Below are 14,951 nucleotides of genomic sequence, written 5' to 3' on the forward strand. Positions count from 1 at the left end.
TGAATGTCATTAGCACGGTAATTTGTTTGGCTTGGTTAAAATAGAGCAACTATAGCTCAATTTAATTATTTCTTAATTCTTCATTTGTCAAGTAAAAGCACAGAGGAATATCAGCAAAGATTAAAACAGCAAAACTTAATTGCTTTTATAACATCCAACAAGTAGCAAAAAAAGGAAATTAGGGAAAAGAATTCTGACAATGCAAAACAGCTGAGATATTAAACAGAAATCAGGTTATGAGATATAGGGAAACAATTTCTTCATGACCAAATTGAAAATGTGCTCTGATTTTCAGAGCCAGGCAATATGATTCCTTTTGTCAGGACGCGGGGTCGAGGGCAAGGAGGCAGGACGGAGTTGATGAAAAGTAAAAGGACTTTAATAGTCAAAAACTGGAAATCAAAATCACTCCAACCAAAAAAAAGGACCAGAAGGAGGCAAAAACAAAACAGACAAAAAACAGGGACCTGGACTTGAAAACACAAATAGACTTACTTGACATGAACGTTGACATGTAATGACGCCACACAAGACAAGAGACTCACAGTGCTTAAATACACAAGGGAGGTGCAGGTGATTGAACACAGGTGGAAACGATCAGGCACAGCAGACAATCACAGGGGAAGACAAGACAAGGCAGGAAGTGAAGTCACCCAGGGACACAAGAGACATGAAAACTACAAAATAAGACAAGAAGCAGACCCAAACCTTGACACCTTTATAGTGCATGAAGAACAGAATGAGGAAATATGGCACAACCATCAGTCTTACGTTGACACAATTTCTTTTTGTGTGTCTGACTTATATGTATAGACTTTTACCAGTATTAAAAACAATTGAAAAAGGTATTTGGTTATGTTTTTAAGAACATTAAAGAGAAATAATTGCTCCCCAGGCAAAATGTAAGGCATGCGTTATAATGCAATGTAAGTCGCTTTGGATAAAAGCGTCAGTTAAATGACATGTAATAATGTAAATAAATGAAAAAATACAACAGAAGATGATTCTGATATACTGCATGTTCTAATTACCATTTGATGCATTCAAGTGTCCTATAGCATAACTTAGAACATGTTTATAATCAATCTACGCTTTTTCCGTCCCTGTAACATAAATGGTAGAAGCTCATGTGCCCACCATTATATAAACGCCTTAGAATTAGCATATCCTCAGTGTTGAACCTAAATCAAGAGAAAACCCAGGATAGAGAGGTTCAGTGAATGTGGTCTTAATTTTGAGCAGCTGTATTACACTTTGAGAGTCTAAAACACTGTAGAAGCTCAGTGTTCCTGCTTTCTTATCCAGGTGTATGCCCACTCTGCGGGAGGGAACCGGAGGAATCTGGCCTTTGTGAAGACCGTTGTGCCAGAACGTGCAGCCGAACGGTAAGCAGCTTAATTTCCAGGAGATCTCATTGTGGCCGAAACAGCAGGCGCTGCCCGAACCTTTCCTTCCGATGCCTTTGTATGACACGGCCAAGTCGACAATGCCACCGTCCCACTCCGCCTCCCAGTAGTGGCTCTCCTCGAGGCCCACTGCGGCCAGCGCCTGCTGGTAGAAGGTGAATCTGTCCTGGTGATCCGGATGAGCCTGGTCCCTGTCGCTCCACGATATCTCCCTGTTTGTTTCGGACAAGTGAAGACATGCAGTCACTGTGTTGGGATCCACCTCCACTGTGAAGTCTGTGGGGGAATGAGGAAACATCAGTCATTTTGCTGATGGAGCTTTATGTGCTTGATATTTGTGTGAAGCAATTTAACACTGTGGTTACTTTTATTTCCGTTTAAAAGACGTGTCCTCGAAATGATTTTCTCAGGCAAACATGGGCTTTCTGCCACTGATGAAACAAACAAAACAAAACAAAAATTAACTGATGATTCTACAGGAAATAAAGAGACCATCAAATACTTTGTTACAAGGCTAAAATATCCAAATTGGTCTTAATTACGCATATTTTTGTCACAGTGACTGAATAGATCTTCTTTTTCTTTGCTGCACATATTCTTCAATTGATCTGTTTGTGCGGCAGTAAACTTTGTCAGCATGTTGAGTCTTTCACGGGAGTCTGTGAACACAGGGAGGCCACCCAGTGCTCTGAAATCCTGTACAGGTAAAATGGTTATATACTTTATGAGACTCCCAACATGTAATCACCTGCAGAAGCCTGATGGGGTCCTCGGTTAGTGAAAGTCGGTGGAGTTCTTGCTCCCTCTTCCTCAGCTCAAACACTTCACGCTCCAGCTGGCCGAGATGAGTGTGGGTCCAGTCCACTCCAGCTTTCTCTGCTTCTCCGACCTTCGCCCTCATCGCAGAGCGTTTCATCTCCACGGAGCGGACAAATATACGGATGCGTTCGGCACACAGTCGCTCGATGTCGTCACTCGACGTCCAGGCGGCATCCTTGAAGGGGAAAAGATTCCACTTTTTGTCCCGTTGTAACGGAGGTCTCTTTTTAGTTGGAGTATTTACAAACGATGCAGGCTACAGGCTCAAACAAAATGTTATAACAGTCAGGTTACGGAGGAGATAGAAAGCTTGTCTGTGCATGCAGTCAATCAGGAAATAATCTAACAAAACCATCACAAGCAAAACACACAACTATAGCTAAATCCTCCCCTTTTTCCAAGTCTTTTCTGTCACGGTTTGGGCTTTTTTTCCGGCTTTATTTTGTAGTTTCATGTTCTGGCGTCCCTGGGGTAACTTCACTTCCTGCCTTGTCCTGTCTTCCCCTCTGTCCGATCACCTGCACCTCCCCGGTGTACTTAAGCCCTGTCAGTCTCTTGTCTCGCGTTGCGTCATTGTTCAATGTTGCACGGTGTTGGTGCACGTCAGTCCTGGATCCGCGGGTATTAAAGAGCACTTTTGTTTCTGAGTCCTCCCTGCCTGGCTGCGCCAGCCGTACATGACATTTACACTAATCTATGCTAACCAGCCTCTGGCAGTGGAAGAAAAAGACATGATAGTAGCATTAATAGTATTATCTAAGAGGTCACATGCAAAAAAAAGTTTTGAGAAATCAGCAGTAAAGATTTGCTTTTGCAGAGTCAGAACAAATGACCTCGCCATAATATGGAACATACTGTTATTCTTGGCATACTGCATTTGACATAATATGAACTGATACACACCTTCTAGTAAACTAAATAGTTTGGTAGCATGGATATTGAGTTTAAATTGAATATGCAAATCTTTCTATTATATATTTAGTTTTCAGCATTATTATAAGAGTGTCAGAGGCCCAATATCTTCCATCATTTTTGCTGTTGAATGCGTTCAGAGAGAGTCATTTCACATGCTCACACCTCTTTTTGCTCTATCTGCACATTACAGCAAATGTGTACATTGACTATGTTGTATCAGCACTTTGAAAGTAAAGAAATAGATTTATAAATAGCGGTAAAAGTATGTGTGATTGCACTCACTCTAATACGGTCTGCTGCCTTCCTCAGCTCGGCCATTTCCATCATTGAATCCTGCACTCTGTCCGCAACTTCCTTCCTACCTTGGTCCAACTGCTTCTGTTGAAAATACAGATGGAGGATATTTTTCAGAACCTCAGTGACATTGCAAATGACTTGAGCATTGGGGTGACGTGAATTACCTGCACTTCACGCGTCTCTGCCGCAACGGTCCCCATGTCATGACCTTGGTGCTCATCCACACACAGTGGGCATACAAACTGCTGATCCGAGCGGCAGAAAATCTCCAGAGGTCGGCCATGACGTCCGCAGATTCTGTCTCTGATCCCCGTGGAGGCTTGAATCAGATTGTGCTTTTTAAACGGTTCCAACTCAAAGTGAGGCTTCAGGTGAGTCTCACAGTAAGAGGCCTGACACCCGGGACAGAACATCCAAGCTTTTCTTTTTCTTCCTGTGCAGGCATCACATGGCACGTCACCAGGTGCAGCGTAGGTGTAAGCAGCAGCAGCAGCATGATTTGTCCGTGCTCGCTCCTCCAGGAGGGAAGCCAGGAGTGTATTCTTCGTCAGGAAGGGCCTGGATGAGAAAGTATGCCTGCACTGAGGGCAGAAGTAACTCCTGACGTTGTTATTATTTTCATCCCAGAAGGCATTGATGCATTGTGAACAGTAACTGTGTCCACAAGACGTCGTCACAGGATCAACCATTGTCTGTAAACAAATGCAGCAGTCGATCGTCTCCTGACTGTAATCCATTTTTCTTCTGCTCAGACTGAGGCAGTTACTTTTACTTACTCTCAAGGTGTGGCTTCGCCTTTCGATAGTCCCGTTTACCGTAAAAACCAAAAAATCAAAAGCGGTAAAACGCAAGTGGGCAGTCGTTTTCTCGTTCTTCGTTCAGAACCAATAAACGAGACGGACTGACAACTTTTTACTCCGTGAATCCCTTTTGTGGTTTGCCTATAAAAACGAAAATACAAAACGTAGCCGATAAACAGGAAGTAGGTAGATTTTCAAAAAGAAGAATCAACGCAATGAACCCTAAAATCACATGAAATAGACAGCATTAAATAGATAATAACAGATAAATAACACGAACACAGTTAAATATAATCAAATCTATGGTTCTGCCACCTACTAGTGGAGATGTGAACACGTTCAATCTGCGTCTCATTGAACTCTGCGTTCACTGAAGCAACACAATACGTGGAAAATAAATATCAGAGCCGAGAGCCAATGAGTGTCCGAGTTGTCAACAACTGGTGCTAACACATCCTGTCGGACTAGGATTATTTATTTATATTGATTAATGAACTTTTCTCCTAATGTTGCCCTGGTAACCGCATGCGTCGCGTACGGACAGCATGCAAACGTTCCATTGCGTTGACTCTTATTGTGGAAATCTACGTACGTCCGGTTTAGCGGATACGCTTCGTAGTTTCGTTTTATGGGCAAAACCCCAAAAGGGATTAACAAGTAACAAGTTGTCAGTCTGTCTCCTTGTTTGGTTCAAAGCGAAAAACGAGAAAGCGACTGGCCACTTCCACTTTTGCCACAGCTTTTGACGAAAAACGGAGAGACCAATGTTCTTTTTCTAACTGACACCACGTCTGTCAGTGACAGACAGGTCGGACTGTGCTGGGGCCCCGCCCCCTCATGTTGCCACAGTCAACCTGAATCTTTCTGGCCTCAGCGATGTGCAGAAGGCAGAGGTAATGGATGCAGCTTATGACCCACCTAAGGGTCTGTTTGGCCCTGCATTTGAAAAGATGATGGAGGCCAGCCCCCTCAGGAAACAAGAGGGCGAAGCCTTTGACCTCTGCTTGACCCGAAGGCACATACCTCGCACCCCGCAGGTGCCCAGGGCCGGTTTTTCACCCGCGGCCGCAGCTGTTACAGCGGTAAATGGCGGGTTTTTGAGGAATGGTGCCATCTTAGGCACACCATTCCTTTCCAGGGTTCAGTAGTTGACCTACTGTGTTTCCTGCAGGATTTGGTAGACAAGGGCAAAGCTTTTTCTACTATTAAAGGATATTTAGCGGCTATCTCAGGCTGTTATTTGGGCTTTGGTGAGAAGACAGCACCTTTGAGTATGCCGCTTCATGAAAGGTGCTCGCCGTAAGCTCCCCGTCTCCAGGGCCCTGGTTCCTCTGTGGGATCTATTGGTGGTGTTGGAGGCCCTCTCTCAACACCCGTTTGAGCCCATGGAGGCAGCGGAGATGCAGTTTATTTCACTTAAAACAGCTTTGCTCTTGGCTTTAACCACAGCGAAGCGTGTGAGTGACTTACAGGCTTTATCCGTTCGCCTTTCCTGCTTACAGTTTGTTTTCGTTTTCATGGTTTTTACGATAAAATGGACCATCATAATAATATTAATCATATTATATGTTTTAAATACAAGTATTCAGGGTGCCTATATTATGTGACTAAATACAGTTGTAATGGATCATATCGCTATTCATTTTCCATGGAATATTCATACAGACACAACTAATGATGGTTACTTACTTATACCATAAGCGTACCATTATAAGCTACATAGTATTATATAAACGTTTAGGGCAGGAAATGAAACAGCTACTCTATAAAAAACGAGGGAACTCTCGCGAGATTCCTGCGAGATTTCAGCGCCGTACGAGATTTCGTTGGTATCCTAGGAGACGACGTCAGCGTGCAGTGTCCGCAGTGAGGAAGAGGCGTCGCGTTTAGTCTCTGGTGATGTTTGTGTTCATCAGAGAGCGGCTTACACGATGGACCTACCGGATGCCATCAGAAAGCGTTTAGAGGACTTTTCTCGGAACGTGTTATTCGACCAGAGCGGGGCTCGGACCACCGCAAAAGAAAATGACACGTTTTTGCCCCACGGTAAACTGCGAGTGGAGCTAACCATATTCACGCATCAGCACAGAGGATGACGTGGTTAACCATCGATATAACGATAAATGTCTGGATTGAGCCGAGTTAGCATCGTTTAACAGCCAATGTTGCTTCTGGCGTTGCTTTGTTTTACAGACAAGCGGGTTCTGTCTAGCCTCCACCTCCAGATGTCTTTGTACTTTAACATGTGGTTCTTCCCCTTGTGGTGGATCAGCGAAACTGTAATGCTGCAACTCAAGGTAAGCCATGCACAGGGAGAGTGAGAGGAGGGGAAGGATGCTAAATGATGTTAACATTTAATAAATGATGGCTAATATGGGGCGCCGTTCGTAAAATGTTGCACGTTCTAAAATCCAATTCATACGTCACTTTTTCAAACATTTGGAGACAAAATCATGCAACAGCTTTTCCAAGTACAATGTTTGTCAGTAACACAAAGTTGTTAAGTAGTATAATTGTTAAATATAAATATAAATGTTTAATCTAAATGTTAAATATCATTTGTAAATGTTAAATCTAAACGGCGCAGGATTTTAGAACGTGCAACATTTTACAAACGGCGCCCCATACGCTAAGTGTAACGAAGTGAACTGCATTTGAGTAAATTATGTTAATTGTTGCTCAGTTCATTTAACTGAATTGATATATTTGTCTTTCTACCAGTATCCTTCTCTGCCCGACTACTACAAGTTCATCCTCGTCACTGTTCTCATCCTGATGACTCTGATAGAGGCCATTAGACTCTTCCTCGGTTATTCTGGTAACCTGCAAGAAAAGGTAATGCATCACTCACAGAAACGTAGATACAGTAAATACAATATGTCAACACAAGAAGCGAAAAACACTGCAAGAGATTGTAACTCCTGTAATACTTGTGTTTGTGTGAAGGTCCCGGAGCTGGCTGGATTTTGGCTGCTCAGCATCCTGCTGCAGTTTCCACTAATCCTGTTTCAGCTCTTCAATGAAGCCATTCTCATACAACCCCTGGAGAGAGGTGTTCACATAGTACTCGCCATATTCATACTCACACAGGTAATGTCAAATTCCATTTCCAAACTGCATGCGAGTAAATGTGCATTATGACGTTTTTATAAAGATATTTATTGTTTTTGTTCTGGAATGCTCAGGCCCTCTCTGGTTTTGTGGCGCTCCGGCACATGGTCCGACACACAGGAAGACAATTCCATCTCCGACAGTTTGACTGAATTCTGAAGTGCCGATGCCCCTTCTACAGAGTGTAACCTTTTAGTGTGGCATTTTGCATTCACTGTGCACAAATGAGTATTAATGAAAAAAAAGATGTGAACATATATTTTTATATATTTTATTGTAATTGTAATACTTGATTGATTGATTGATTGATTTTTTTGTAGCATTACAATAAACAAAACCTAAAAAACACACACAATGAATCATATTATTCTTGATCCATCAGAGGACCTTCACATACCTGGTCAGAGAATAGATAGAATGATCTAAATCGGTCCCTCCCAGATCATGAATATTGTGCTCTACGGAGGAGCAGTCTGTGAGGATCTTGTGATCACTGCTGTAGTTCTTTGGCTTTCTCTTCCAGGGTAACACTGCCTGGTGTTCTCAACCTGGAGCCTACCATTGGTGTCCCTCTGTGGATGCGGAGGCTCCACCTTCATGAGGCCCGAGGGCATCAACACTGGGGATAAAACACTCTGTTGCCTTTTGTCCTCCAAGGTGTCTTTGGATAGTCTGAGGAAAATGAAAATAGGAAACACAGGAAATATTTCAAACACTGTAAATTTGTTAAAAGGCATAATGCTTTTCTTATAGCCATTGCACAAAGATCGGGGCTTATTTCCCAGTATTTGATCTGCAAAAGAAACTTGAGCATTTTTCAGAGAGGGATCAAGACAGACAAAGAGAGAGCACACAAGAGGATTACATCACCTTTTCCCTCTCAGGTCTGTGCCCCCCCGAGGCACAAACACATTTCTGTGTGCTCTGGTTTCTCTCTGGAGAACAACAGAAGCGAGATCCCTGTGGTTCTGCTCTCCAAGTTGGCCACGTGTCAACAGTGACAAACCCCCTGAAGACACAGTGGTGAAACCAGACAGCAGGCGCTTTGGAACAACGGTTGGAAACATCTTGACGTACGTGGAGGACGGAGACCTGACAAAGAAGAACATAACACTTAATAAATCTGAATGTACCTCAACATGTCGTAGACTATGATCTCTTTTTGAGGACCCAACGTCTATGTGTCTTACCTGTGTGGCGCTGTGAGGGAATGTGGCAGCCCTGAAAGAGAAAGAAGAGTTTAACTAGAAAAGATGTACAATTGGTTCCAGGCTTAAATTAACAATACTTTAAAAAAAAAAAAACTCCTCTAAAACTGCACATTTCAGACAAACCTCTGTAGACATCGTAGGAGGCGAAGGATCGTCGGGTGCAGCTGTGATTTGGGTCGTTACAATGTAGAGAATTGGGTGAAGGTGGGAGGAGAGAACTCAGGTGCAGCAGCTGGGAGGAACATCTCCACTGCCCCGTGTACATCCCCAGGTCACCTGTGAACATCCCCAGGTCACCTGTGAACATCCCCAGGTCACCTGTGAACGCAAGCCACGAGCTATGTTCACTGCTCGAGGGGGCATTTCCTACTGCATCGAGGATTCAAAACACTGAAATTATACTTCATGTGTGTGACTAACCGCCATCATATACTGAAGTAAACAGGGGATAAACCAAAAAAAGGTACAAATTGCTTCTAGTAGTTGTGAATGAAGACACTGAAGGTGTGAGAGATTGAATGCTACCCGACGTGTGGACATGTGGACGTGTGGACGTGTGGACATGTGGACATGCTGTTGCCCTGTACGCCGCTTTCATTCCTCCGTCCTCCTACAACACAGAATTAAGCCCATGGGAAATTGGGTCAAAGTCAAAATTACTGATGAAATCGGGGTCATCTTTACCTTGACAGGCTCGCTGCCCTGCCACAAAGTCACCTGACTGACCTCCCCACAGTGAGTGGTGGTGGGGGCGGGGATCGACGCTTTTCCGATCGGACCGCATGCCTTCACAAAGAACGAAATATTTTAAAAGCGGCAAGTCGGAAAAATCTTCTCCCCTCCCTGTGGGGCCCTCTCCTAAACTCCTTGACTCTCGCTGTTCGTACCCGTCCTTTCTTCCCGTGTTGTCCTACGGGCCTCTGTAGGGCGACCTCTCTCACCGCGTCCCCTTGGGGCAGCTTCGACTCCTGCAAAGACTGTCCACTAATTAGTCTCGTTTCCAGCCCTTAAACAGGAAAGCAGACAGTGTTGTGCTCTAAATTTCTTCACGCTGCTTTGCCGGACCTGCGGCTGCGTCGTATTCTTGACTCTCTCTGGGCGCAGCTTGTTCCTCTCTTTACGGCTTCTCAAGCGTCTTTTTTTTTTCCGCTGTGGAGGAGAGAGGAGGAGGAGACGGTAGACCGACATAGGAGAAGACGTCATTCAAAACAGATTTGACAAAGTTATCAGAATGGGATGTTGGCCTTCCAACTACGAGGAAGCCGTTTTGTAAAACAGCTATTTCAATGGAGAGTAGATTTGATGTCAGTGTACCTCTGCAGGAACAGTTTGAGGCTGGTTCATTAAATGAGCCGGGAGTCCGTCAGAGTTGGAACTATTTGAACCACTGGTGCTGTGAATGCAAACAAGAAATATTCATATGCAAGCTGGATTTGACACATGTTCCATATTAAGTCTGTTTTGTAAGCGTGATTATGATAATAGCCGTGTGTCACGATATCACCTGGTTTCCAGGTCAGAGACAGAGAAGTCAGTGGCCAAATCTCTGGCCAGCCTCTCTGTGACCTTCTTCGTCAACAAAGCCGTCAGCTCTGTCAGACAGAGGCGGGTCTCAATTCAAAAACACAGAGAAAGCATTAAAACAAACACACACACAATACAAAAACAGACTCTTTTAAACCACTATCCAGGTATTTTTTTTGTGCGTACAAATGAAATGTATTTGAGGACAACTCGTAGATGTGTTTTCTTATCTCTCACCTTTGTCGGATCTGGGTCACAGTAGTCCAGCAGGGTGTCACAGAAGTAGAAACCAAGGGACTTCAGATCCCCAGTCGTAAAATGTGTTCCTCTTCTGTCACCTTCATTCAAACGCGTAATCTTAATACGAGAGACACACAAGCACACACACACACACACATTTGGAAAGTCTAAACTCACCCAGAGTGGAGCCTCCAAAAGTGGCCTCCATTGTGTAGCTGTTCTTGATGCCGAGTCTCCACATGGCAATTCGTCCCGTTCCCTCTTTGCTCTTCTGCACCCGAAACTTACAACTCTTAAAGGAGAACTAATGCCGAGGGATTCAGATGTTGGGAGTTGAAATGTTGACGCATGGTGTTGTTGTATGTAAATAGGAGGACTCTTAGTATAAAAAAAGAGCTTTTCCAAAACAGGGTATTTACCTTATTGCTGGCATTCTTGCTCATCATTAGTGGAAAGACTCTCTCCTGAAGCTTCAGAGAAGCATCGCCTCGATTGTTACAACCGTACATGAAGACATTGTTTTTACGGTTGTGGCCGTGAAAGTCACAGTAAAGGACGACATCCATCTCAGCCATCAACCTGGAACAAAAATTAAAATTACAGGTAAAACGTGACTAATGAAGACACCATGTCTCCCAAGAAGTGCTAAGCAGGCGACACCACAATTTGTAAAAACACCCATTGTTGTTATGAACCAGATAGATGCCTTGCAAATAACTGCTTTTACAGTCATTAACAATATATTTGCTATAATAACGACGATTGAATTTGAAACAAAGTCTGAAAAAGATAACTTTATCTGTATTTTAAAGCTTCACAACAGCTTTAAAATGTGTTTACAGATTTCTCTGTTAAAAATAACTGTACCTGTAGATATTTTATTGGCTACTTAACTTTAAAAAACAAAAATGAAGACTTTTTCAGCCGTTTGATTAAAATAATATTGTCATTATTAGAGCCAATTGTTGTAAATTACTGTAAAAGTAGTTTTGTGTAGAATTCTGTAAATTTTGAAATGTTCCATAATTTGTTTAGTTTGTTTATGCGCGTGTACTTTCATACCGTTCCACCATGTGTCGGGTGTGCCACACACAGGGAAAGGACTCCCTGAGTGACGTCTTGTAGTTCCTGTTGAGATCCCTTCCTGCCAGAGAACAGCGGTAATTACCCACGATGACACCATCAGGGTTCAGCATAGGAACCACCTGCGGGTCCATAAATCCAAAAACATCCAAATCAACGATCATAATGATGAGACTGATGTGAGACTCCGAGCTCGAAGGTCCCTTACCTTGAAGACAAAAGTGTCCCTCAGCAGCTGAGCGTCCTCCGAGTCCCCGAGCAGGAAGTCCAGGAACCCCTCCATCATCCAGGATCCGTTGGTTTCTCCGGGGTGCACTCGGGCCGTCACCACGACAGCCTTTTTGGCGCACCCCGCCCTCCTGCCGCCCCCCCGCGACGTAATCGTCACCACGTATACGGCGTTCCCCGCAAGGCTGCGGCACAGCACCCGTAGGGTGCAGTATGACGCAACTGCTGAGTTGGATGAAATGTTGCGAAGGTAGCGCTGCAGGTGGGAATAGGTGTAGGGGTAGCAGTGGGCCAGGTAGCATGTGTCTGAGTCGTAGGGGAACTGCAGAGTCCATGTAAGTGAGTATGAGGGGACCGCGTCGCTGTTGCTGTCCTTTGTGTTCTAAGTGGAGACAGAAATAGTGGGGGGGTTTTTAAGCGAGGTCTTGCTTCGTCAATTTTAATTTCAAAATATCAGGAGTTACGCTGTGCTTTTGTGCTTGTAATTTAAAAAAAACAACCATATCCCAAATCATACAACTGACAATAAACTGAAATGACAGCTGGTGGAAAAAATACAAAAAGCCCTGGTAAATTACAGTTCAATGTTCCATCATGTCAGAAAGGTTCACCCACCGGATTGCAGTTGCGGTAGTATCTGATATTTGAGCCGGCGCGTTGCCATCCAACGCCTTTCCTGTCGGCCCTCTCGGAGTAGAGGAGTGGTCTCATACCGTGAGAATACAGGCTGCTGCTCTTCATGAAGTTTATGATACTGAAGCGGTAGGTCACTCCAGCCTTCATGTTCCTGACCCTGAAATAAAACCACTGCGTGTGCTTTCTGGTGTACATGTCTGTGCGCAGGATGAGCTCATAGTCATAGTCGCTCCTGAACAGAGAAGAAATATGGGGGGGGGGGGGGGGCAGAGAGTAAATAAAACGACTAGAATGGATCAAATGTTGAGAAGCTACTGCAACTGATCAGAGGGTTAAGGTGCAGGACTCACACTCGCACAGCCTTCTGAAGGTTCCCGCTCTCAAAGCGGGACTCAAACTCAAGAGGTGGTTCCGTCTGGTTTTCCAAAACAGTGACGCACTTTTTGGGTCGCCTGCTTCCTGCGACCCGGGAGCCGGTGAAGTAGGGACGCTTAGTGGCTTTAAAGGAAGTGAGAACAACATGAAGAGAGTAAATATCAACAGCCCGGTGGCGGTGTACATCTAGAAAATTGTTAATATATAGGATAACATTGCTGAGGAAAGACACTTGATCTACTAAAAGGCCCACCAGAATTCCTAATGTTTTATGTTAAAATGTTATTACAGCTTGTATATTGTTATGCAGCACTTAAATAAAAATAGCAAAAAATAAAATTCACATCTTAAAGAATTAAGGAGTAATATGTTCCATATTAAAATGCCTTTAAATTGAAGGATGAACATGAAGCAATTCAAAGTAAAATGTTGTTACCATTATCTTATTGTTCAGAAGAATCCCTCAACAACACTGTGATGATATGAAGCACCATCTTACAACAGAAAAGGCCTTTGGTGTCATAGGTTACCCTGGTCAGTGCAGTATACCACGGTCCCCCTCTCCTCTCCTGCTGGCATGGGGGTCCAATCCTGCCCTGTGTGATTGTAGAAAGGCTCTGGCTCTGGGGGGTCCCACTCTGCAACACGTCAGTTATTGATATGGGCTTTCTTGTTTACTGACGTTGAAGTTTGACCCACAACATTACCGTTTCAATACAATGTGTAATTACCAATGTGATGGATGATGTCGTTGATGACCTCACATTCTACGGGCCAACGGGGGCAGGACACAGATGGGAAGGTAACCAGGTCCAGCGGAGCCCTGAGACTCAAAATAGGTCGGCCACCATCGAAGTCGACGAGAAGCTGCCTGGTCCTCAGAGTCTGACTTAGATGTGCAGCTCCTGAGGGGAGACACGATTCCACACATTCAGTAGCTGGTCTTTTCAGCAATGGACACACACGCTTGCAAAATGCGGTGGAAATAGCTCACGCTGCCTCCTTCCTGCCAATTCCTCCTCATCTTCCTCAGCGTTGGAGTCATTGCTCTCCGACCTGTCCCTCTGATTGGTACTCCACCAATTTATGATAGCAGACACAGCCATGGTTTGTGTTTTCTCTGCCTGATGGGAAAGAAATTAAGTCATCAACCTCATATTCCTAATTACCCAACTGAGTCAGAGGTTTTGTGATTTGCTGAAACAAATTCCAATACTTTCTGCTTAAAGTAAAATGCTAGAGGGTTGGCCCTGCTCTGGTCCAACGCCCCATGTCTGTCTTCTGCACGGTTTCAAAGTATTTCTGCATGAATTCAGGAGGCAGGATCCGGGGAACCACATTTTACAGAGGCTTGTTGATGAATCGTCAACATTTCCAATGTGGCTAACAACTTCTGTTTTGCTTCTAGCTTTTGCTCTAGATTTGTGAGACGACGTAGTTTCACAGCTAGTAGTCTAACAGCCTCCAAACTTACCTCGCTCATAGTTCAACTGCACCGCAAACACTCTTCTACATACAGCAGAGTGAGAAGCGAACATGGCGTCCAGTGGAAGACGTTCCTGATGTGCACGACGTTGCCAAGCAACCGATCGCCTCGACAACACCACAGCCGCCATGGAGAGCACGATACACCCAAACTAATGGGACCATATTTCCCAAAGTAATCATTTTAGTCTTTGGCTTCTTCCTGTGAAGACTGACTGAAGGAATAACCACCAGGTCTTAAACACCAGTAAGCTCACTAAAGTTCACTGAAGGTAACGTTAGATCCTCGTGCCCGCTGTATAGTCAGCACGTTTAGCTCTACGCATATGTTGTACAGTGTGGTGCAGCAAACTAATCAACATTTATTTAATCTGTGCCTTGGTACAATACTGGAAATTACACTCGCAACACCCAACAGGTGACGGCTTAGTTTGACCCTTGAACTCAGCACGTGACAACGTGTTTCCTCGATGCTGTGCGTCTCCGCTGCGCCCTCCTGTGGCCGCAGGTGTACATGCAGCTAAGAATAATGCCTAAAAAAGGAGAATCTGGTACCTCAATGCTTTATTAAAAAGTACAAGAATACCAACATGAGAGGTACGAGTAAATGGAATTCACTACTTAGACATTTGAAATATCACTGCAAAAAATATTTACCTCTCAACTATATGTGAAATGTTTTTCTGTGTACTTAAACTCACACACTTGTAAAAATCTGTTCTATTTCGCATCGTCTATGCTATGCCCATATTATACTTTACATTATCTTTATTATTAAATATGTATTTGTTCTTCCTGCTCTACTGTACAGTATAGAGGCC

General features: G+C 44.0%; 3 protein-coding genes across 4 annotated transcripts; 1 reads left to right on the plus strand and 2 right to left on the minus strand.

Moving 5' to 3' along the window:
* LOC119196622 (tripartite motif-containing protein 16-like) lies at positions 1-4,604 on the minus strand. Of its 2 annotated transcripts, XM_037452445.2 has the most exons (7): positions 4,557-4,604; positions 3,602-4,378; positions 3,423-3,518; positions 2,155-2,400; positions 1,949-2,102; positions 1,772-1,837; positions 1-1,682 (listed from the first exon to the last, which is right to left on the minus strand). In XM_037452445.2, the coding sequence occupies exons 2-7, from the start codon at positions 4,172-4,174 to the stop codon at positions 1,159-1,161; spliced, it is 1,659 nt and encodes a 552-aa protein (XP_037308342.2). In that variant the 5' UTR covers positions 4,175-4,378; positions 4,557-4,604; the 3' UTR covers positions 1-1,158. The 2 variants fall into 2 exon arrangements, with proteins under 2 accessions (XP_037308342.2, XP_037308343.2); XM_037452446.2 differs by having other exon boundaries at positions 3,423-3,515; positions 3,602-4,597.
* A 1,450-nt stretch (positions 4,605-6,054) lies between these two features.
* tmem17 (transmembrane protein 17) lies at positions 6,055-7,559 on the plus strand. Its single transcript, XM_037451787.2, has 5 exons — positions 6,055-6,283; positions 6,431-6,534; positions 6,959-7,072; positions 7,184-7,327; positions 7,423-7,559. The coding sequence occupies exons 1-5, from the start codon at positions 6,169-6,171 to the stop codon at positions 7,498-7,500; spliced, it is 555 nt and encodes a 184-aa protein (XP_037307684.1). The 5' UTR covers positions 6,055-6,168; the 3' UTR covers positions 7,501-7,559.
* A 241-nt stretch (positions 7,560-7,800) lies between these two features.
* agbl2 (AGBL carboxypeptidase 2) lies at positions 7,801-14,290 on the minus strand. Its single transcript, XM_037451784.2, has 21 exons — positions 14,120-14,290; positions 13,640-13,769; positions 13,377-13,550; positions 13,176-13,283; positions 12,621-12,768; positions 12,250-12,502; positions 11,615-12,016; positions 11,386-11,528; positions 10,743-10,902; positions 10,501-10,627; positions 10,321-10,421; positions 10,064-10,170; positions 9,874-9,952; positions 9,625-9,708; positions 9,447-9,527; positions 9,244-9,345; positions 9,085-9,169; positions 8,683-8,877; positions 8,539-8,569; positions 8,219-8,440; positions 7,801-8,020 (listed from the first exon to the last, which is right to left on the minus strand). Exons 1-21 carry the CDS (start codon positions 14,126-14,128, stop codon positions 7,807-7,809), a joined length of 2,955 nt encoding a protein of 984 aa, XP_037307681.2. The 5' UTR covers positions 14,129-14,290; the 3' UTR covers positions 7,801-7,806.
* Positions 14,291-14,951: the final 661 nt, after the last annotated feature.

The sequence above is a fragment of the Pungitius pungitius genome, chromosome 6 (assembly GCF_949316345.1).
Source record: "Pungitius pungitius chromosome 6, fPunPun2.1, whole genome shotgun sequence".
Taxonomy (NCBI): Eukaryota; Metazoa; Chordata; class Actinopteri; order Perciformes; family Gasterosteidae; genus Pungitius; species Pungitius pungitius.